At 41.1% G+C, this 24,670-nt stretch overlaps 1 protein-coding gene across 4 annotated transcripts in view; it reads left to right on the plus strand.

Annotated features, from left to right (window-relative positions):
• cttn (cortactin) overlaps positions 1 to 24,670 on the plus strand; it is a 50,296-nt gene that overhangs the window by 5,267 nt on the left and 20,359 nt on the right. For all 4 annotated transcript variants that reach the window (XR_014600917.1, XR_014600918.1, XM_084059207.1 and 1 more), the window contains exons 2-8: positions 1,844 to 1,927; positions 8,108 to 8,181; positions 11,367 to 11,496; positions 14,495 to 14,605; positions 15,276 to 15,330; positions 17,773 to 17,883; positions 23,218 to 23,328. Coding sequence is in view for 2 of the 4 variants with exons in the window: in XM_084059207.1 (XP_083915333.1) it covers positions 1,844 to 1,927; positions 8,108 to 8,181; positions 11,367 to 11,496; positions 14,495 to 14,605; positions 15,276 to 15,330; positions 17,773 to 17,883; positions 23,218 to 23,328 (676 nt within the window). In the remaining 2 variants the exon portion in view is untranslated. The remainder of the gene's footprint in view (positions 1 to 1,843; positions 1,928 to 8,107; positions 8,182 to 11,366; positions 11,497 to 14,494; positions 14,606 to 15,275; positions 15,331 to 17,772; positions 17,884 to 23,217; positions 23,329 to 24,670) is intronic.

A 24,670-nucleotide genomic window follows, 5' to 3' on the forward strand; every position in this document is an offset into this window, starting at 1 on the left:
ACAGACTGTCAGTTTGTTTGAAATAAACAAGACCAGGAACGCATCGGTGTCATTTTTAGATTTATTTGGCTTTTCAAAAAATAGATCTACAAGCTCATAGTGCGGCAACTTTTTAAAATGCATGTATTCAAAGATTTGCACAAATGTATTATTTTTTTTCTCCAAAAATAGCCCAAAGAAATGTTAAAATAACACAGATGTGTTCCCGGGTTAAATGGATTAACCCATGTGTCACTTTAGATGTCTTTGGCTATTCAAAAATAGCAGATCTACAAGCTCATAGCGCGGCACTCGGTGCCGCGCTATGAGCTTGTAGATCTGCTATTTTTGAAATATCATGAAAACCTTTTTTTTTCCCAAAAACTGTTATGATTTAGATTTTTTTAAAGAATCGCCTCAGGTCTTAATGGGTTAATGAGAGCCTTCATGACCAGCATCTTTAGCACTTAGTTAGTAGAAACTCTTCTGCTGCTTACTAGGGCTGTCAAACGGATATTCGAATATTATTCGAATATTGGGAAAATATGTATATTATATTATTATTATTTTCGTATGTTTATTTGACAGGGACAGTACAAAAAACAATGTATGAAGTTATGAAAACAAACAAAAGAAGTTTTATTTTATCCGAGCACTCGATACATTGTTTTTTGTATTGTTTTTTTGTAAAAAAATATTCGAATATCTGCACATTTTTAAGACCAATATTCAAATATATTTTCTGAGGAAAGTTGAAAGTTGCCCTACTGCTTACATGATGCAGCCAGCAGCCAGACACCAGCTTCTGGCCGCGTTCCTGAGCATTCCTCATGTGCAATGGCCTCCAAGTTCACTACTATTCATTTTTAGTTTGGTTTAGTTGTTTTTTTGACAATGAACCTGATTGGGTTCTGAAGTATGTGTATGTGTGCGTGCGTGTGTGTTTTCTTTGTTTGTTTTAGGGCTGAGGGGAACATAGACCATTGGTTCTCAAAGTGGGGTCCGGGGACCCCCAGGGGTCCTTGAGGGAGTTCCAGGGTGTCCCCAGCTAAATGATAGATTAGGCACCAAATGGACCCTTATGGGTCTGTAACTCTGAGAGTGTACAGAGTTAAATTATCATTGATTTTACAATATAAATTGGGGTCCCAGAGATAGAAATGCCATTAAATAGGGGTCTGTAGCCCTAATGCATGTCAAACTGGGGGTCCTTGAAATTAAAATGGTTGAGAATCACTGCTAGAGCTGTAAAACAATATTCTCTTATCGGGGGTCCCTGGCTTATCTTTTCAAACGGGGGTCCGCGGGCTAATAAGTGTCAATTTGGGGGTCCTTGACATGAAAAAGTTTGAGAACCACTGACATAGACACACTCATGTATTTCAACCACTAGTGATGAGCGGGCTGACCCGTAACCCACGGGTCAACCGGGTGGTCGAGTCAGGATTTCAAAGGCAATTATGCGGGTTGCGGGTGAGCGGGTCAGCCGCTCTCACACGCAAAAAAAAACACAAAAAAAAACACATACTCTTGTTTTGTCTTTATTCCTAATAAGAATAAGAATAATAACAATAAAACAGTTTGAATACACTTGGGGTGTATACTTGAAGAATATTTTCGAACCTTGATTTTACAGAATTGTAGGTACGAGCCACGGGTCTCAACGCGCCCCGCGGGTCGCGCTATAGATTTTTATATGGGTTCGCGGGCAGGTTGAGGCGGGTTGGGTTCCGTGGTGCGGCGGGCCATGAAAAAACCCGACCCGCACATCACTATCAACCACAGAATGTGACCCAGTTGATGCAGCATTAACTGTATTTGTGTGTGTGTGTATGTGTGTGTGTGTGTGTGTGTGTGTGTGTAGATGTGGAAAGCAGCAGCAGGGCAGTCTGTCTCAGTGGCAGTGGACGATGGAGGAGACGACTGGGAGACCGACCCTGACTTTGAGGTATAGACGTCAAACCTGTGTCTGCTTCCCTCTCAGATAGAATGCTTCCTGTAGTTAGTCAGTCAGTCTGTTTGATGTGTTTGTGTCTGAAGACTCACCTCTTCAGACTCCACCTCAGCCCGTAGCTCTTGACCTATGGCCTTGCCTGTTAAAGGACAAGAGCAGAGGTTTGGGTTGTGTAGTTACCTTGCCATGCAATATCCACAATAATGCAAAAAAACCTAGGTGTTATTTTTGACAGCAACTTCAAATTTGATAAACAGATTAGCCCCCTCAAACAATTTGAATTAGTAATCCATGCCTTCATCACATCTAGGATTGACTACTGTAATGCACTATACTATGGCATCGACCTCTCCCTACTCAGGCGTTTACAACTAGTCCAAAACGCTGCTGCGCGCCTTCTCAGAGGTATCAAAAAATATGACCACATCACTCCAGTGTTGGCCTCTCTCAATTGGCTTCTGGTAAAATACAGAATTGATTTTAAAATTTTATTATTTGCTTTTAAATCCATCAATGGTCTGGCCCCCCCATATATGGCTGAACTCCTAACACCCCAGAGCACTAAGGTCTGCTGACCAGTCATTGCTGACTGTGCCATCAAAACGAACCCTCAAAACCAGAGGTGATCGCTCTTTTGCGGTGGCAGCCCCACAGTTGTGGAACGATCTCCCCCTCCACATCAGATCTGCTCAGTCCATCCAGATATTTAAGACCTTACTTAAACCCCATCTTTTCTCTCTGGCCTTTAACCACATCCAATCATAAAATGTCCTTTTTGCTGATTTGATGTATTGTTTTCTTCTTTTTTTTGTTGCTTTTACCTGTGCAGCACTTTGGTAAACTAACGTTGTGTAAATTTTTTTTTTTTTTTTTATTTAACCTTTATTTCACCAGAGAAATCACATTGAGACTAGTGTCTCTTTTACAAGTGTGCCCTGGCCAAGAGAAGAGGCAAATAAAATGTTACACAGCTCTGCCAGTAACGACAATACAGGACATAACAAAACAAAGACAAACATGACATCCGTAATACCAAAGACCTACTACCAATAGCACCAATACAGACTATTTAAAATACTAATAACAACAATACATCATAAAACTAATAAACTAATATAAGACTAAGATCACAGCAATTGCTACTTGTCAAAGCAGGAGCAATGGTTGGAGAATGTGCCCATGGCAATCCTCTTAAAAGACACTAGAGGGATCAATGAAGCCAATTTTAATCTGGTCTGTAGATCGTTCCATGACCAAGGCCCAAAAAACGCAAGGTTTTTTTTCCCTGCCTCAGATTTAGTAGTGGGTACGACATAGCGCATCCAGGCATTCGATCTGAGGTTAAGCGAATTTTGGACAAGATTAAATTTTGAACAAATGTACGAGGGGGAATTTCCAAGAATGGCTTTATATATAAAAGTGTACCAATGTAGCAACCTGCGAGATGCTAAGGAGGACCACCCTACTAGGGAATACAGAATACAATGATGTGTCCTATAGGTGGAGCTGGTAATGAACCTCAACGCAGCATGATAAAGGGGATCAAGTCTACCCAATATTGAGGGACAGGCGAATCGATACACAATGTCGCCATAGTCGAGTTGCGACATAAATAGGCCAGTGACCAGCCTTTTCCTTGAAGCAAAAGAAAAACAGGACTTCATTCTATAAAAGAAGCTTACTGTGAATTTTAACTTCTTAATCAACGCTTCAATGTGATGATTGAAGTTTAACTTGTTATCCAACCAAATTCCCAGATATTTGTAAAGCACCACCCATTCGATGGTTACTCCTTCCAAGGTGGTGATATTTGGGGGGATAATGTCAGCTCTATTTGGAGTAAATAGCATGGCCTTGGTTTTTTGGCCGTTTAATAGCAATTTGCTATTTACCAATTCATGCTGCAATGAGACAAAATCTGAGGCCAAGTTTGAAACTGCTACATCAAAAGAAGGAGCACAAGAGTACAGAATTGTGTCATCGGCATACATATGATACTTACAATGCTTAGATTGACTACAAATATGATTGACATACAAGAGAAAAAGCAATGGACCAAGAATGGAACCTTGGGGGACTCCTTTCTCAAGGGTGATGGAATCAGAAATGGTATCACCAAATTTGACACACTGTGTGCGGCCAACTAAATAGTTTTTGAACCAACCAAGCACATTTTGGCAAAAACCAGCTTTAGAAAGGACCTTGAGCAGTACGTGAGGATCCACGGTATCGAAGGCCTTACTCAAATCAATGAATAAGGCCGCACAAAAAGATTTCTTACCCAGGGCTGCCCTGATGTCGTCGATAACATTAAGGCATGCCGTTACAGTGCTATGTTTTGCTCTAAAACCTGACTGCATGGGGTTCAAAATAGAGTATGAATCAAGAAAAACCTTTACCTGATTTGATACTTGGCCCTCTAAGATCTTTGCCAAGGTGGAAAGGTTAGAAATGGGCCTGTAATTGTTTACATCACAAGGATCGCCAGCCTTGAGAAGAGGGGAAACATTTGCTTGTTTCCACTCTTCAGGTAGACTTTGAGTGGCTAAGGAGATATTGAACATATCAGTGACAGGTTGAGCAATGATAGCCGATGATAATTTTAGGAAAAAAGGGTCAAGGCCATCTGGGCCTGCAGATTTTTTAGGGTCTAAGGTAGACAGGGCGTGTAGAACATCCGATACCAGGATGGGAGAAAAGTCAAAAACAGAAACAGAAACAACAGATGAGTCAACGTTATCATCATGGGCGTCTTGATGAGGAGCATTGGCAATTTGCTCATCAAAAATGTGTCCCGCCCTTTTAAAATGCGAATTGAAAGCATTTGACATGATTTTTTTATCAGAAATAAAGGACTCGCCCACCCGAATCTTAGGCGGGGGGCCTGCTGCTCCTTTCTGTTGCAGGGATTTGACTACTCTCCAGAAGGTACAATGATTGCTAGAGGTATCAGTAGTGAGAGATAAATAATGTTCCGATCTTAACTTCCTGGTGAGGACCGTACATTTATTTCTCAAGACACGAAACAGAAGCCAATCATGACTTGAATTAGACTTTCTTGCAAGTGACCATTGTCTATTTCTTTCATGAATCAGATCAGCCAGGTCCCTAGCTAGTAAACATAGCTAGTAAAAATGTGCTATATAAATAAAGTTTGATTGATTGCCATGATGTAACTCCACAGGAATAAGAATCAAACTTTATTGTCACATCACATTACCATAGTGATATTGGTGAAATTCTTAATTGTACAAGACCATTAATGCAGTTAAAAGATAGATAGACGTAGAAGTACAGTAAAGTGCATTTAAGAGAGTGGCTAATGTAGGTAAAAAGTTAAGGGAAAATGTGTAATTAAAACATGGATCAGATCATCTGTACATACAAACACAGTTTAGTGAGTTCTCATTCAACAGCCTAATTATTGCTGGATAAAAGCTGTTCCAGAGTCTTTTATCCAGCAGTAATTAGGCTGTTGAATAAGGTGGACAAGAAATCTGAAATAATTGCTCCATAGCAATTGAGAATTTAAAATCTGCTGCTCATTGACTTACATTGTACGGTGAAACATCTCTCAAAGTCACTCTTTTAGCACGTAAACAAACACAAACATAGTTGATTCAGACAATATAGAACCAAACCCATTACTGTTTTTTTTTTTTATATATAAAAATGTTCGCTTCCTGTTGATTTTACTATTTGAAGATCCAGATCCGCGGATCCAGTCTGGGTTTTCTTCTTAATAAAAATATCAAAATCAACAGGAAGTTAACATTTGTATTAAAATAACAACCAGTACTGGGTTTGGTGATGTTCTATATTGTCTGAATCAACTTTGTTTGTGTTCGTTTACGTGCTAAAAGAGTGACTTTGAGATCTGTTTCACTGTACAATGTAAGTCAACGAGGAGCACATTTTGAATTCTCAATTTCTTGTTTCAAATATTTTTATTGTGAAGCACAGGTTATGGTTGTACATTTAGCTTCCTTTTTTTTTTAAAACAAAAACAAACAGACATAAACACAAAACAGACAGGTAACATGAAAAAAACAACTCAAACTTAAGCAAAAAACAAAGGGACCCTCCCGCCTCCCCTCCCCCCTCCCCAGAAGTGCTGCCCCAGATCATCCACAAGGATTAGCCTTTCAACCTTTAAGAAAGGAGACTAAAGGCTTCCAAATCTTTTCCAAATCTTTCAGTTTATCTTTGAGTATATATCTGATTCTTTCTAAATGTAAGGACTCTGTCATCTCGTTGAGCCAGAGTTTGATTGTGGGGGTCTCTTTCTTCTTCCAAAATAAAAGTATACATTTTTTTGCAGCAATAAGGCCGTATGAAAGAAGGCGTTGTTGAGGTAGTTGTAGTTTCTTCATCCCTTCTGATACCCCCAGGATGACTAACACTGGGTCTGGATCTATCTCTACCTCTAGTATATTGGAAAATAGTCTGAATATCTCTATCCAGAAATTCTGTAGGTTGGGACACAGGGCATAACTGTGCAGTAGCGTTGCATCTGCTGATTTGCACTTATCACATTGGGGGGAGGTGTCTGGGAATATTTTGTGTAATTTTACTTTTGAGTAATGTAACCTATGTAATATTTTGAATTGTATTAAACAGTGGCGTGCATTAATCGAACAAGTATGTATGTATTCCATACTGCTATCCCAGATGTCTTCAGTCAGTTGTACGCCCAGTTCCCTGTTGGCTTTAATAGAGTCAGTCGAGACCGGAGTCATGTTATGTAAAGTGTCATACAAAAAAGAAACGATGCGTCTAGTCTCAGCTGCATGACTTAAACACCCATCCAGTTTGTCTGGCCTTGCTAATTCAAAACCAGGAATATGTTTTCTCACATAACTCCTAATCTGTAGGTATCTAAAGAAATCTCGCTGCGGGAGGCCGTACTTCTCTTTTAACTGTATAAAGGAAGCAAATACCCCGTCCACATATAGATTTTTAATGCAAATTATTCCTTTCTCCTTCCAGTCAAGGAAAGCACCATCTAGCTTAGAAGGGGCGAACGAGGGATTTGCTGCAATGGGTAGCAAAAACGACATTGCCCTAAGCTTGAAGTGATTTGTGACTTGTCTCCAAATACGTATAGTGTTATAAATGATCGGATTATAATTGTATATCTTTTTGTGTAGTAATACCGGTGATAAAATGACTGCCCCTATGGTAAACGGTAGACAATCCTCTCGCTCCATTTCCAATCCATCGGGCAGCAATGCTGTATCATCCAAGAATTCTCAATTTCTAATCAATGGAGCAATATGTTTTGATTTCTTGTTCACCTTTGGAGTTACATCCTGGCATGGTAACTACACAACCCAAACCTCTACCACAGTGGTCTTACTCTTTAAAATGTCATTTAGATAGCATGTTATTATTGAGACAGATTCTAGGTTCATTTGTTGACCTGGCATCCTATAGTGTCTATAGTTGTAATATACACATTGTTTATTGTGTTGATATTATGCTGTTCAGAAGACTGATGACAGGTTCTTGGTTTACCTATGATCCTATATCAGTGGTTTTCTAACTTTTTCATGTCAAGGACCCCCAAAATGATATGTATTTGGCCGCGGACCCCCATCTCAAATATGTTGTTCCAGGGACCCCCCAGATGCAAAGATTTGAGTTATAAATGCTCGCTTAAAAATATATATATTCAAAGATTTGCACACATTTTCAAGATTTTTCAAAAATAGCAGATCTACAAGCTCATAAAAATAGCAGATATGAGCCTGTATATCTGCTATTTTTGAATAGCCAAAGTATACAAGGTTAAAATTATTGTGATGCTATATTAATGCATTTTGCTGGGGACCCCCTGGAAACCCCCAAGGAACCCCCAATGTCCTAGATTACTGAGGCACTACACCGTCTCTATGCATGTGATGTATTACCTGGTGTTCACCTTGCTTACTGTAAGTCACTCTGGACTAACAGCGTCTGCTAAATGCTTACATTATAAATATTAAATAGTTTTGTCCTGTGATGTCCATGGAATTAGTGAAATATCCCACATCGTGGCCACTAGTGCATACTTGTAAAAGAGACTTTTTCTTAATGTATTTTACTGGTGAAATAAAGGATATATCTTGTATCTCCTGGTCTATGGTTGTCCATTCATAAAGATGTTCTTCTCGTATCTCCTGGTTGTTGTAGAACGATGTGACGGAGCAGGAACAGCGCTGGGGGGCGAAGACGGTGGAGGGTTCTGGACACCAGGAGCATATAAAGTGAGTGAATCTGAATCAGAGTGTACTTTATTGTACCTGTCAAAGATAAAAAGCTAATACATTTACACACATACACGTTTAGCATAAACCAGCAGGTATAGTATGTACATTAGGGGTGGAAATATAATTGATTCAGCAATTAATCGCGATTCGGACATGAACGATTATAGAATCGATTATATATATATATTTCTTTTTCATCATATCTTTAATTGCACAGAGCAGCAGCCATATTTTGGTTGGTTATCAGAATATTGAGAAGCCTTTGTTATAAGTCAGTATTATTTTACAAAAAAGGACTTGTTTATTTGCTTGTTGGTTTTCTGCAATTGTATATATAACAAATACAAATATAACCTTCCAGCTGACAGAGACACATCTCTTCCATTAGTTAAATTAAGTAAATTAATCGCGAATCGCAATAATCGCAATTTATTTGAATCGTAGCCCTCAGAATCGAATTGAATCGTCAGGTACCTACCAATTTCCGCCCCTAATTTGAACATATTAATAAACTGTATTTATAAAGCGCTTTTCGAAACATGGTTACGAAGTGCTTTACAGTGGGTTTTTTTTTTATTGAATATTTTATTAGGCAAAAATGTAAAACAACACATTTACATTTAAAATACTTTGTCTAACAGGTCCGTTCATAAAAGTCCTTGCGGACTTGTTTCCAATGAGGGCCTTGGTATTCAATTCATAGACATATAGTGGCACCACAGTTGGCAATATATAACATACAGTACACCAAGAACCATTCAGCTTAATCTTTTTTGTTTACGCTGAAGCAATTCACTTAGACATTAGTGCAAGCGTCAAGTTCAACCACATTATAACTCTGATTATTACACGGCTTGGTTGAATGCTTGATTCTGATTGGTCAATCGCTGAATTCAGCGGTGTGTTATTTCTGAATAATGAGACCGATGAGCTCTATAACAGACCTCTGTCTAATCAAAGACTCAGAACACCTGCTCATATCAACCTGTGGTGCTTGAGTTTATGCTGTATCCAACATGACAGCCATGTAAACAAACACACCAGGTCATTTACAACTAAACGTTGCGCTCAACGATGTTTTTGAAAACATTTTGAAGTGATAAATAGACGATGCAGTAACCAAACATGTATTCTGTTTGATCATCACTTCCTTGTTTTCCGAGGCGACCGTGTCCGCCCAGAGCAACACTTATGGAATACTTTCATTGCCTTTAAGCAAGGAAATGTTTCGTTACTTTTGGTTGAATGTATTAATGAATGTATTAACCCATTAAGACCTGGAACTGTGTCATTTTTAGATTTGAGCTAAAAAGCATTATTTTACACTTTGGGCTATTAAAAAATAGCAGATATACAAGCTCATAGCGCGGCACCGAGTGCCGCGCTACGAGCTTGTAGATCTGCTATTTTTGAAAATTTGTGAAAATGTGTGCAAATCTTTGAATATATATATTTTTAAAGCGAACATTTTTAACTCAAATCTTTGCCTCTGGGGGGTCCCTAGAACAAAATATTTTGATGGGGGTCCGTGGCCAAATATATATAATTTTGGGGGTCCTTGACATAAAAAAGATTGAACACCACTGATATAGAAACATACGTTTTTCAGAATACTGTTGAGATTTAGGAGACATGTAGAATCGGCGTCAGGTCTCAATGGGTTAAGTAGCCGTGTAACAAGTGGGATGATTGACGGTCAGCCGGCCGACGCGTAGCGGAGGTGCCTAATCACCCTGAAGGGTTTTATTTCTCAACAATGACCGGCTGGCCGTCAACCATCCCTTGCATAAGAACCTCAGCTAAACACTGGTGTTCATCATATGTCTTTCATGTCTCTCTGCTCCTGTCCATGGTGTTGTTCATCACGTGTCCTTCATGTCTCTCTCCTCCTGTCCATGGTGTTCATCATGTGTCCTTCATGTCTCTCTGCTGTCCTGTCCATGGTGTTGTTCATCATGTGTCCTTCATGTCTCTCTGCTGTCCTGTCCATGGTGTTGTTCATGTGTCCTTCATGTCTCTCTGCTGTCCTGTCCATGGTGTTGTTCATCATGTGTCCTTCATGTCTCTCTGCTGTCCTGTCCATGGTGTCCTTCATGTCTCTCTGCTGTCCTGTCCATGGTGTTGTTCATGTGTCCTTCATGTCTCTCTGCTGTCCTGTCCATGGTGTTGTTCACGTGTCCTTCATGTCTCTCTGCTGTCCTGTCCATGGTGTTGTTCATCATGTGTCCTTCATGTCTCTCTGCTGTCCTGTCCATGGTGTTGTTCATGTGTCCTTCATGTCTCTCTGCTGTCCTGTCCATGGTGTTGTTCATGTGTCCTTCATGTCTCTCTGCTGTCCTGTCCATGGTGTTGTTCATCATGTGTCCTTCATGTCTCTCTGCTGTCCTGTCCATGGTGTTGTTCATGTGTCCTTCATGTCTCTCTGCTGTCCTGTCCATGGTGTTGTTCACGTGTCCTTCATGTCTCTCTGCTGTCCTGTCCATGGTGTTGTTCATCATGTGTCCTTCATGTCTCTCTGCTGTCCTGTCCATGGTGTTGTTCATGTGTCCTTCATGTCTCTCTGCTGTCCTGTCCATGGTGTTGTTCACGTGTCCTTCATGTCTCTCTGCTGTCCTGTCCATGGTGTTGTTCATCATGTGTCCTTCATGTCTCTCTGCTGTCCTGTCCATGGTGTTGTTCATCATGTGTCCTTCATGTCTCTCTGCTGTCCTGTCCATGGTGTTGTTCACGTGTCCTTCATGTCTCTGCTGTCCTGTCCATGGTGTTGTTCATCATGTGTCCTTCATGTCTCTCTGCTGTCCTGTCCATGGTGTTGTTCATCATGTGTCCTTCATGTCTCTCTGCTGTCCTGTCCATGGTGTTGTTCATCATGTGTCCTTCATGTCTCTCTGCTGTCCTGTCCATGGTGTTGTTCATGTGTCCTTCATGTCTCTCTGCTGTCCTGTCCATGGTGTTGTTCATGTGTCCTTCATGTCTCTCTGCTGTCCTGTCCATGGTGTTGTTCATCATGTGTCCTTCATGTCTCTCTGCTGTCCTGTCCATGGTGTTGTTCATGTGTCCTTCATGTCTCTCTGCTGTCCTGTCCATGGTGTTGTTCATCATGTGTCCTTCATGTCTCTCTGCTGTCCTGTCCATGGTGTTGTTCACGTGTCCTTCATGTCTCTCTGCTCCTGTCTGTCCAGCATCCACCAGCTGCGCGCCAACGTCTCCACGGAGCACACCTCCCGTAAGGAGGCGGAGCTGGAAGACATGCCCAAGGCCTCGCACGGATACGGGGGCAAGTTTGGAGTGCAGCAGGACCGCATGGACAAGGTGAACATCTGGACTCATCACCATATACAGGCATTATGGAACAATTATGGGAAGAGGCAAATTGTTGACCTTTTTGACTGTTTTTAGACCAATTTACAGAAAACCCCACATTTGCTGTGAAAGCCTGAGTGTTCAAACTGGGGTATTTTTGAGGATAGAAGAGAGGTAGGGGAGACCAAAAACACACAACAAAGAAGAAAAAGTAAAAATTCATGGTGTAGACCCTTTAACACATTAAGGCCTGAGTCTGATTCTTAAAATGTTTTCTTAATCCTAACAGATTTTTGAAAAAAATATAAAAGTTTTTTTTTTTAACGATTTTTGCAAAAATAGCAGATCTACAAGCTCGTAGATCTGCTATTTTTGAATAGCCAAAGAAACCTAAAGTGACACAGATGCGTTAAACAATTGGCAAAACACTAAGATTTAAAAAAATCACACCCTGTGTGAAGGTAGCGGCGCCTTTGATACATTATGTCATCGATATGTGTTTATAATGTGTTTATAGCCATGTGTCACGTGAAGCTTGACCAATCACTTTGTTGATGCACCTGACCAATCAGAGCGTTGACGGGTCTGACCAATCAGAGCGTTGACGGGTCTGAACAATCAGAGCGTTGACGGGTCTGAACAATCAGAGCGTTGACGGGTCTGAACAATCAGAGCGTTGACGGGTCTGACCAATCAGAGCGTTGACGGGTCTGACCAATCAGAGCGTTGACGGGTCTGAACAATCAGAGCGTTGACGGGTCTGACCAATCAGAGCGTTGACGGGTCTGACCAATCAGAGCGTTGACGGGTCTGACCAATCAGAGCGCTGACGGGTCTGACCAATCAGAGCGTTGACGGGTCTGACCAATCAGAGCGTTGACGGGTCTGAACAATCAGAGCGTTGACGGGTCTGACCAATCAGAGCGTTGACGGGTCTGACCAATCAGAGCGTTGACGGGTCTGACCAATCAGAGCGCTGACGGGTCTGACCAATCAGAGCGTTGACGGGTCTGACCAATCAGAGCGTTGACGGTGAACACGGACAAAGTCAGGTATAGAGCAGGATCCGCTTAGAGCGGCTAGCGCCGCTAAAAAGAAAATGTCATGGTATGTTTTTAGCGGCGCTAGCCGCTCTATATCTTTATAGAGCGGATCCTGCTCTATACCTGACTTTGTCCGTGTGCGTCAACGTTCTGATTGGTCAGGTGCGTACGTCAACAAAGTGATTGGTCAAGCTTCACGTGACACGTGGCTATAAACACATTATAAACACATATCGATGACAAAATGTATCAAAGGCGCCGCTACCTTCACACAGGGTGTGATTTTTTACTTTAAAACCTAGAAAAATGTGTTTCCATTGTGATACCGATCAATAGTAACTTAGTAGTATACTATGTTAGTGTCATTGATCCGAGCCAGAACACAATCCACGGACCGTTTAAATAAACATGTTCTGAAACACGCACACAAACACTTTTTTTTCCAAGTGATCCCTGATCCAGAAAGGCTTGAGGACCACTCTGTCATGATGCCTCTCATAACATTTAGTCCAAGAGGACAGGGGGTCCGGGACCCCTAAGGGGTCCTCAGAGCTACTATAGGGCGTTCGCCAAATCTTTGTGTGATAGGATTTAGTTTTTTTTTACATTAAACACTTGAACCCTAGAATTCCTTTTCTGAGGGGGAACATTATCCGAAAATAGCAGATCTACAAGCTCTCAACGCCTCGCGCTGCGAGGCGTTGAGAGCTTGTAGATCGGCTATTTTTTGGCAAAGAGGCTATAGGTGTAGAGGGAAAAAAGAGCAGACTAAGTAAAAAATAAAACTTTAATCTGAAACACAATTTTATACAATATAGAGTAGGGGGTCCCTGCTTCATCTCTCTCTCTCAGCTAGGGGGTCCTTGGCCTGAAAACGTTGAAGACCCCTGATTTAGTCTAACCCTTTAAGACCTGAAGCCGATTCTACATGTCTCCTAAATCTCAACAGTATTCTGAAAAACGTATGTTTCTATATCAGTGGTGCTCAATCTTTTTAATGTCAAGGACCCCCAAACTTAAATGTGTTTGGCCGCGGACCCTCATCAAAATATGTTGTTCCAGGGACCCCCAGAAGCAAAGATTTGAGTTAAAAATGTTCGCTTAAAAATATATATATATTCAAAGATTTGTGCACATTTTCACGATTTTTCAAAAATAGCAGATCTACAAGGGTTAGGGTAGATCTGCTATTTTTGAATAGCCGAAGTGTAAAATAATGCTTTTTAGCTCAAATCTAAATATGACACAGTTCCAGGTCTTAATGGGCTAAACAGAGAGACTCGGGTCATTGTTCATGTTTTCTGCTGCTGTTGACGTGATGTGTCTGTCAGTTCTGTGTCTCTGTGTGTGTGTGTGTGTGTGTGTGTGTGTGTGTGTGTGTGTGTGTGTGTGTGAAGGATGAGTCAGCAGACATTAGTCATTCTAATCCCCCCACCCTGCCTCCCTCTCCTCCCTCCCTCCATCCATCTACCCCCTCTCTGTCTGTCTGTCTGTCTGTCTGTCTGTCTGTCTGTCTGTCTGTCTGTCTGTCTCTCAGCTGTCATTTATTCATTGCAGCATGAATGCAATGACCAAGCATTGTTTTACCTCTCTTTGTATCCGCCTGTCTGTCTGCCTGCCTGCCTGCCTGCCTGTCTGCCTGCCTGCCTGTCTGCCTGCCTGCCTGTCTGCCTGTCTGTCTGTCTGCATGCCTGTCTGTCTGTCTGTCTGTCTGTGTGTCTGTCTGTCTGCCTGCCTGCCAGCCTGTCTGTCTGTCTGTCTGTCTGTCTGTCTGTGATGAGTCAAAGTCAGCATTAACTCATTCAATCCGGGAACAACATCTGTGTCATTGTAGATTTATTTGAAAAATCTTTAGAATTTGTGCAGCACTCTGTGCAGCGCTATGAACTTGTATATCTGCTATTTTTGAATAGCCAAACAAATCAGTGTGTATACTAGATGTTCACCTCTCTCTCCTCCTACAGTCCGCGGTGGGTCATGACTACCAGATGAAGTTGTCTAAGCATTGCTCCCAGACAGACACCTCTAAGGGCTTCGGAGGAAAGTTTGGGGTTCAGGCCGACCGCGTCGATCAGGTACGTTCTGTCTTTTTAGACCTTTTCATTTCATGGACCCCCGTGACTCTGAGAGCGAGCAAATGAAACCAAATGGACCCTTAAAGGTTTCTATTTTGTTTGGTTCCATTTGCACGCTCTCAGAGTCACAGAGCTTTTTAAGGGTCCATTTGGTTCAATTGATTGATTGAATACTTTATCAGTCAGAAATGTAATCAGCATGAGGTACAGTCAGACATTAAGGCTAAAAGGATAACACAAACACAGTCCTGGGGACTCGTTTCCATTGTGGCCCTATGTATTCAATTCATCAACCGAACATTTAAAAAAAACTTGTCAACAAATACAAAACACTATTATGTACAAAGTTCTCCTCCTTTCTATGGGAAATTACATTTACCTCCCCTTGTGGTCTCCATGTGTACACTCTCAGAGTTACAGACCTGTAAGGTTGATTAGGACATGACAAGGTCAATTTGAATGTTTTGGTTGTGTATAAATAACATGGTTTACACATCTGTAGTTTCATACAAGAATCAGGGATCATATGGTGTCAGAGAGCATGATAGCAAACCTACTGTAACTGTCCAGCTCTCTGTACAATGCTGCTACTGATGCTCTATATTCATGTGGAACGTGATTGTCTGTCGTCATAGTGTTTTGTCTCTGTGTGTTTCCTGTGTGGTTCCAGTCTGCTGTTGGGTTCGAGTACGCTGGGAAGACAGAGAAACACGCCTCACAGAAAGGTGACGTCACATGATGATTCTTATTCCAACTCCATATGACCAGTTATCAGTCTCCATATGACCAGTTATTAGCCTCTATATGACCAGTTATCAGCCTCTATATGACCAGTTATCAGCCTCCATATTGTCCATATGTTGCGTTCACACTGACAACTACGTCCGCGGACAAATGCATATTATTTTGGGGGTCCTTGACATGGCAAAGTTTGAGAACTACTGATTACAGCAACATACGTTTTTTCAGAAGACATTTGTATAATCCCCAGAAGCAAAGATTTGAGTTAAAATGTTCGCTTTTGCACACATTTTCACGATTAAAAAAAAATAGCCAAATAAATCTAAAAATAACACAGATGCGTTCCCGGTCTAAATGGGTTAACATCCACAGATGTCCACAAACATGCCCAGTCATCACAATGTCAAAATCAGCTTGAAGAACAGCAGACATATCTGTCACGAGTCACTGTTGAAGTGTTGACCAACACGCTTGGTTGACGAGAAAGAAACATGTGAAGCCTATGGCAGTGGTTTTCAACCAGTGGTCCTTGAGGTAGTTCCAGGGGGTCCCCAGCTAAATGATAGATAGGAACCAAATGGACCCTTATGGATCTGTAACTCTGAGAGTGTACAAATGGAACCAAATGGGTTAGGGTCCATTTGGTTCCATTTGTACACTCTCAGAGTTAAATTAACATAGATTTTTTAATAAAAATGGGGGTCCCAGAGATAGAAATGCCATTAAATTGGGGGTCCGTAGCCTAATAATGCATGTTAAACTGGGGGTCCTTGAAATTAAAATGATTGAAAATCACTGCTAGAGCCGTAAAAATCGTCTCTTATTGGGGGTCCCTGGAATAACTTTTCAAGTGGGGGTCCCTGGGCTAATGTGTGTCAATTTGGGGGTCCTTGATGCAAAAAAGGTTGAAAACCACTGGCCTATGGGGTTCAAAAGAACAAGGAACTGGCTGATTTTAGTTTCCCCCCATTTTACAAGTAGGAAGTGTGTGAGGAGAGAAGGTGAGTAGTGTGGAGGTTTTGTAGCTTGGTAGCTGCATTTGAAGCTCAACTTGGTTGGTAGCTTTGTAGATTTGTAGCGGCTACAAACGCCGGGCGTCTCTTTGTATCTTCATGTCGCTGGCTTCCATTGAAAATGAATTGTAACTAAAAACTCTTAAAATGCCACTTTTGTTGTTTAACCACTTGAACCCCAGCGTCCATAGTCTGGGGTGGAACATTTGCCAAAAATAGCAGATCTACAAGCTCACAACGCGTCGCAAATAGCTCTGCCATTTTTGGAAGTTGTACTGAATTTGCAGCTCAACAAAAGCTAATTCATCCTAGTGTCTGACAGAGGACGATTTCACCTCTAGAACCATGGCAGAGATGCAGAACGTCAGCGTGCCTCAATTCCAACTCTGTTCCTCAATACTGTTACTTTAACTACATGGACCTTAGTGTCTCTTTTCTGGGGCAAACATTTGGTGAAAATGACAGACCTGTCAGCTTCTGGATCAGCTATTTTTTATCTCCGTTAATTTCTCCCATTATTTGATAAATAGTTAGTTAGTTAGTAGTAGTTGTGTTGATAGGACTGTGATTGTTGTCGGGCTGTCTCTGCCTGTGGCCTTGTGCCTTCCACTGAATCACAGCCTTGATGATCCTACCGAAAATAGCTGATATCCTACAAGCTCAGGATGTGTTTTTTTTTATCTAAACACAGGACACAGATGTGTTCCAGGTCTTAATGGGTTAACTCATTGAGTGTTTGACGTGTTTTTGAATTAAAAAAAAAAAAAAAAAACGTTCAGAACCCAAGATATCATCATTTGAAGATGTGCTGCTCCATTCACTTCTTGTTTAACTTATTACTGAAAAAGGCTGTATCTCGGCTCCTGAGAACTTTTTTTTTACCATGTATTTTTCAATGTTATTATGTTATTTTCAAAAGGCAGACAATTCATGTCAACAAGGTCCAATGACCTCGTTGACATTTGTGAAACCACACAGTGCAACCCTCAGTGATTAACACCCACCAGGGGATCCATTATACTGGAGATAAATATTCTGTGACTACTTGAAAAAGGTATACGTTTTTTATTTCATTGGCACTGAATGAGTTAACCCATTAAGACCTGAGGCCACGTCTAAAAAAATTAAAATCCTAACAATTTTTCGGAAAAAAATATTTAAAAAAAAAATCCACGATTTTTCAAAAATAGCAGATCTACAAGCTCATAGCGCGGCACTCGGTGCCGCGCTATGAGCTTGTAGATCTGCTATTTTTGAATAGCCAAAGACATCTAAAGTGACACAGATGCGTTCCAGGTATCAATGGGTTAATGGGTTAAACACCATCATAGAGGATTTTGGAATTGGGCTGCTGACCCCCCCCCCCCCCCCCCATGCTGCTTGACCCTGACCTTTTGACCCCTCCCCTCACAGACTACTCCACTGGGTTTGGGGGGCGGTACGGGGTGCAGGCAGACCGCGTGGACCAGAGCGCCATGGGCTTCGACTACCAGGGCAAGACGGAGAAACACGACTCCCAGAAAGGTTGGTCTCCTCCCTGTGTCTTGACTCCTCTTGCAGCACCTCCTCTCCTCAGCACCGGCCTTTCAACCATGACGGAACGCAAGCGCACACACACACACACACACACACACACACACACACACACACACACACACACACACACACACACACACACACACACATTTGTATTACTATACTTGAGATGACATCAACATTTTAGAACGGCAACTTTATGAATGGCATTTAGGGGAAAAAAATGACGTTTTTCCTTTTTTACCGTAAGGCTATAAAGCCGAAAAATAGCCGATCTACAAGCTCACAATGTGTCGCCCTGCTGCGACCCGCTGTGAGCTTGTAGATCGGCTATTTTTCAGTGCGCGACAACACCGGTGCGCAACTAATCGTGAATCGCGCCCATAGCCTTTTCTCTAATCCCCTAAAACAAACTTCTAAATGTCTAATTGTGAACCGAACCCCGACATCCCTCTTTTTATTCTTGTAATTGTAGCCTAAAAGTAAATGCATCTCTAAAAAATCTGTTTTAACCATGAAACAAGCATCTTTTTTTTCTCCTGAGGAGCAGGAACATGGTTCCTCACTACCGGTACATCTATTTCTCTAATACTACTTGTATTGTAATGCAAACACACACACACACACACACACACACCCACACACACACACACGCGCACACACACACGTATTACCATACTTGTGAGAGGACATCAACATTTTAGGACGCCGATTTTATGAGAGTCATTTAGAAAAATTCGGGGCATCTTTAACCGTGAGGCTATAAAGCCGAAAAAATAGCAGATCTACAAGCTCACAACGTGTCGCAGCGCTTGTAGATCAGCGATTTTTCAGTGAACTTCTAAATCGTGAACCTAACCCAGACATTATATTTTCTAATTTTAGCCTAAGCAAATGTATCTCTAAAAATCTGTTATAACCTTAAAGGAATAGTTACCCCAAAAAATGACTTATTTTCTATCAATTACACACACCATGAAGCCTTGAATTCATGGAGATTTTTTGTTTTTTTTGTCGCATTGAGACAATAATTTCATTACCGGCGGAAAGATGCTAATTTATCCGGTAGGAGACTCAAAAGAGTCTCTTTGAGTCTCCTACCGGAGACACACCCGGTCATCAAATTATTGTCTCAATGCGACAAAAAGCATGAATTCAATGCTTCATGGTGTGTGCAATTGATCGAAAATAAGGCAATTTTTGGGCGAACTATTCCTTTAAAACCAGCATGTTTTCCTTTTGAGGACCAGGAAAATGAGTCCTCACTACATCTATGTCTCATATTCTACTGTACCTTCGGACATTTGGCTCTTGCAAGTATAGTATGGTAATACACACACACACACACACACACACACACACACACACACACACACACACACACACACACACACACACACACACACACACACACACACACACACACACACACACACACACACACACACAGTAAAAGAATGTGCTCCTCCTGGGGACTGAGTCTTGTCTCTTGCAGGTCTGAACTCATCAGGTTGAAGGTGACTCAGCGTTTCTCTCAGTCTGGGCTGTTTGCCTGCCTTTCACACACCAGGCTGCAGAATAATCATACGCTGTGTTTGTTTTATTTGAGCTTTTTCATCAGCTGCTGGTATTGATTTGGTGTGATAATTGTCTGTGGAGATCCTATATGCCAGTGGTTTTCAACCTTTTTCATGCCAAGGACCCCTAAATTGTTATACATTTGGCCGCAGACCCCCATTTGAAAATGTGTTGTGCCAGGGACCCCCCAGAAGCAAAGATATCAGTACATTTTCGCTTTAAAAAAATATAAATATTAAAAGATATGCACACTTTTTCAAGATTTTTCAAAAAATAGCAGATCTACAAGCTCATAGCGCGGCACTCGGTGCCGCGCTATGAGCTTGTAGATCTGCTATTTTTGAATAGCCAAAGCTAAGTGGTTTAAAATGATTGTGACGCTATGTTAACTCATTTCGCTCGGGACCCCCTGGTACTCCCTCAAGGACCACTGGTGGTCCCCGGACCACTGGTTGAAAACCACTGCTATAAGCCATCATCAGTGTTGAATGAATTGCATGGTAGGCTTTTTAGCCTACTGCCTTACCTTACACTAATGCCTACCTTATGTTATGTCATGTTTATTTACATCCCACTGAGCCATAGTCGGCTATTAGACCTCCGTCTAAAACAGGGTTATAATTGGTCTAACAGTGAAGGTTTTTTAGCGGCCTAGGCATAGCCTAGACGTTGATTAGATGTTTTTTAAGCGTCTGTATATAGACGTCTATATTATAGACGTCATTTCAAAGGCTATAATATAGGCGGTCTATAAATAGACGCTTAAAAAACAGCTAATCAACGTCTAGGCTAAGCCTAGACGAGTAGAAGTCTAAAAAACTTTCACTGTTAGACCAATTATAACCCCGTTTTAGCCTATAGCCCTTAGACGTATTTTAGACGTCTAATAGCCCGAAAAATGCTCAGTGGGATACCTCTCTCATTCAGATAACCAGTCAGTAACTATACATGTGAGCACAGTCGATTTGATTTCAAACATAATTTGATTCCTCTGTTAACCCATTGAGACCTGAAGCCGAATCTACATGTCTCCTAAATCCCAACAGTTTTCTGATAAACGTATGTTTCTATATCAGTGGTGCTCAATAGGGGTGTGCCGATATATCGTCCCACGATATATCGCGATACGTTTTCGCGACGATATGTATCGTTTTGGAAAAAAAAAATATCGTTTTGAAATTTTTTTTTTTTTTTTTTTTTTTACTTTTTTTTTTTTTACAATCATTATAATCAGGCATGCAAACAGCCCCGAGGTGAAAAGGGTGACAACATGTTTTTTTTTTTTGGGGTCAGGTGTCACACTATTGCCCTATTTGGATTGAAAACGGCTATTGTAGCTGAAAAGCTACAAGTTTGCATGTCTGAATAATGCAAAAACAGAATTATTCTTTTGCATTTACTTTTTTACACCCCCATATATTTTCATAATAAAAAAAGTGCGTATCGTATCGTATCGAAATCGTATCGAAGTTGTGAGCCAAATATCGTATCGTATCGTTTGGTGAAATTAGTGTATCGGCACACCCCTAGTGCTCAATCTTTTTCATGTCAGGGACCCCCACAATTGTATGTATTTGGCCGCGGACCCCCATCAAAATATTTTGTTCCAGGGACCCCCCAGAAGCAAAGATTTGAGTTAAAAATGTTCGCTTTAAAAATATATATATGCAAAGATTTGCACACATTTTCACGATTTTTCTAAAATAGCAGATCTACAAGCTCATAGCGCGGCACTCGGTGCCGCGCTATGAGCTTGTATATCTGCTATTTTTGAATAGCCAAAGTGTAAAATAATGCTTTTTAGCTCAAATCTAAAAATGACACAGTTCCAGGTCTTAATGGGTTAAACACATCACCATCCGTCTGTGGTTTTAGAACCGTAGGCAAAGAGTTCCAAAGGTTTACCCTCTTTACTGAGAAGGCAGACGGTCCCAATGTGTTCTGGCTTCTGGGAACACACTACTGCCTACCATACACTAGTCTCACTTCTAAATACAGTTTGTCCCAGAAGATTCCTTTTTAGAGGTTATTTCCCATCATGGGAAATCAGAAAAAAAAACACAGCAGAAACAGAAGCATCTTTTTGGCCACAGCTGCCCCTGAGAGAGTGTGTCTGTGACAGTGGAGTGGTTGTCATAGGTGACCTTTTTATCCAAAACAATTGTAATATCTTTTCAAAAATAGCAGATCTACACGCTCACAAGGAGTCACATTGCGGGCGTGCTTATATTGAAATGTATTGAAATGTATTTATCAAAATGTATTTTTTTTTTCTGGCACAGGATGCAATCCTCTACGCCAGACTCAACACAATATAAATATGTATTTTCAAATTGCGACATTCACAATTCACAATGTACTACCCTTCAACCCACCAGCCCACCCCACCCCACAAATTACTCCACAACCCACATACAATCCCCCAATATACATAACGGTACACGCATAATTTCACTTGTACATTAAAATGTTAAAATCTGTTGGTTAACCAGTCTTATGAAGTTACAAGCCAGCCCTATAATTGTACAGAAAGTCTTTTGATGACCAGAATTTGTCCAGTCTATTCTTGAAGGCATTATTGACTGAAGGAGCCTGGATTGCTATTCTTATGATGAAGTATATATGTCTTAACACATTGAGTGCCAGGGGTTTTTCAAAACAGGGTACCTCCAGTGCCTGGATTTTTAACCATTTTTGGACCTTTTTCAAGTAGTCACAAAACATTTTCAGTGATCACCGTCCTCACGGTGATACCCTCATTACACACATAGGGGTCTCGTACAATCCGGGGAAAAAGATTAAAAACATTCGGTAATCCGTTCCATAGTTGCAGCCAGTTGAAAATAGTCGAAAATACATTGTAAAAACAAAAAGTACACAGGAGCCGAGATACAGGCTTTTGAAGTCATAAGTTAACCAGGAAGTGGGTTGGAGTCTAAATCTTCGTAAAATCATATCTCCTGGTGCTGTGAAGGAATTCATATTTTTGCCCAAAAACGGCCATAACCGTTTTTGGCACACCTCGTTAGGATTATGAAAAACGGTCCGGACCGTTTTTGGCACTCAATGTGTTAAGTGGTTAAAATTACATACTTTGATCTGACCTCAGGGATGGATGTAGTGATGGATGTATGGATCTGTCTGTCTGTCCACACAGACGCTACACGTACAATAATACATGTTATAACATTAATTATGATCCATTTAAGGCAGTGAAACCAAGTTAATGTAGCAGGAATTGATGATGATGCTGGAGGGAGCACAATGTGAACAGAGAGATGGTTTTAATCCATCTCTTCCTGTATTAACACTTTAAGACCGGGAAAGCATCATTTGTGTCATTTCAAGATTTATTTGGCTATTTTTGAAAAATCTGGAACATTTGTGCAACACCTTGGAATATGTTTTTTTTAACCCATTAAGACCTGAAGCCGATTCTACAAATGTCTTCTACATCCCAACAGTTTTCTGAAAAACGTATGTTTCTATATCAGTGGTGCTCAAACCTTTTCATGTCAAGGACCCCCAAAATGACATGTATTTGGCCACGGACCTCCCATGTCAAAATATGTTGTTCCAGGGACCCCCAGAAGCAACGATTTGAGTTAAAAATGTTTGCTTTAAAAAAATATATTCAAAGATTTGCGCATATTTTCACGATTTTTCATAAATATCAGATCTACAAGCTCATAGCGCGGCACTCAGTATTAACGGTGTCTATGTTTTGCTCGTTGACGTCATCAGATTATACCAAGGGCTTCGGTGGCAAGTTTGGAGTGGAGACGGACAAAGTGGACAAGAGCGCCATGGGCTTTGAGTACCAGGGCAAGACTGACAAGCATGAGTCTCAGAAAGGTTGGTATCACATGACTCACACACACACACACACACACACACACACACACACACACACACACACTCTCACACACACACACACACACACACACACACACACACACACACACACACACACACATCCTGTCTGCAAAGGCCTTCGTCATTACACTGGACCTGAGTTGGTTCTGTACTTTTTTTCCATCTACACCAACTCTCTACACCAAAAATAGCAGATCTACAAGCTTGTTGATCTGCATTTTTTTTTGGCTAATGCCCCCCAACCCCCCCGGATATGAATGTGGCATTGTAAGAGTTTTAAGCTCATTTTGATTATCACAATAATACCGCTTAAGCGCAATTATTTGACGCTATAATAACACATTTAGCCACAGAAACCCCCTCAAGGACCCTTGGGGGTCCCCGGACCTCACATTGAGAACCACTGATCTAAACTGCTCTCTCTATCTCCCTACATAGTTGAGATGCTGTGCCTGTAGCGTCTTGTCCAGCACGACAGACATGCTTTCTTCTGTGATTGGTTGAGCTGTACCTAGTAGATATGTGTTAAAGATACAGTACAGACATAGAGTGACCGTTTATTGATCCTGAGGGGACATTCAGTTGTCATAACAACACTACAGTAAGGCTGTGAGACACAGGTACAGTTAAGAGTAGACAACAGCTACAGAATCAGTAGTAACAACTACTTGAATTAGGAATAGAAATGACTTAACCCATTCAATCTGGGAACACGTCTGTGTCACTTTAGATTTCTTAAAAGCTCAGATCTACAATCTCATATGAGCTTGTAGATCTGCTATTTTTGAATAGCCAAAGACATCTTAACTCATCCACTGCCAGACTTATTGCTGGCTGCATTTGCCCACTGCCAGAGATTTTTCATTGAAAAAAAAAAAGTACTCAGGAGCTGAGATACAGAATTTTTAAGCTTTAAGTTAACAAGGAAGTGGATGGGAGTCTTTTCCTTCGAAAAATCATATCTCCTTGGTCTTTGGGTCAAAAAAAATAAAAAAAAGAATAATAATAATTACGTTTTTTACGTCTGTGGCAGTGGATGAGTTAAAATGACACGCAGATGCATTCCCGGTCTTAATGGGTTAAGGCCGGGGCAGGTGTAGGAGGGGCGGGCCTTATCAACAATGCCCCCACAAAGGCCCGGGTTCGTTTGTTTTGGCTCAAGTTGGTGAACGGTACGATCTGATAATATGATCACATGATCTGATAACAGCCAGCCATGACGGTGTTAAAATAAAAGATAACACCTTTCCATGTAATGAGTGTTAAATTCCTGTTTTTTGATTGATTGAAATTTTTATTAGGCAAAAGAATGTAAAACAAC

The sequence above is a fragment of the Gymnoscopelus microlampas genome (genome assembly GCF_963454915.1).
Source record: "Gymnoscopelus microlampas genome assembly, chromosome: 1".
NCBI classification, from domain to species: domain Eukaryota; kingdom Metazoa; phylum Chordata; class Actinopteri; order Myctophiformes; family Myctophidae; genus Gymnoscopelus; species Gymnoscopelus microlampas.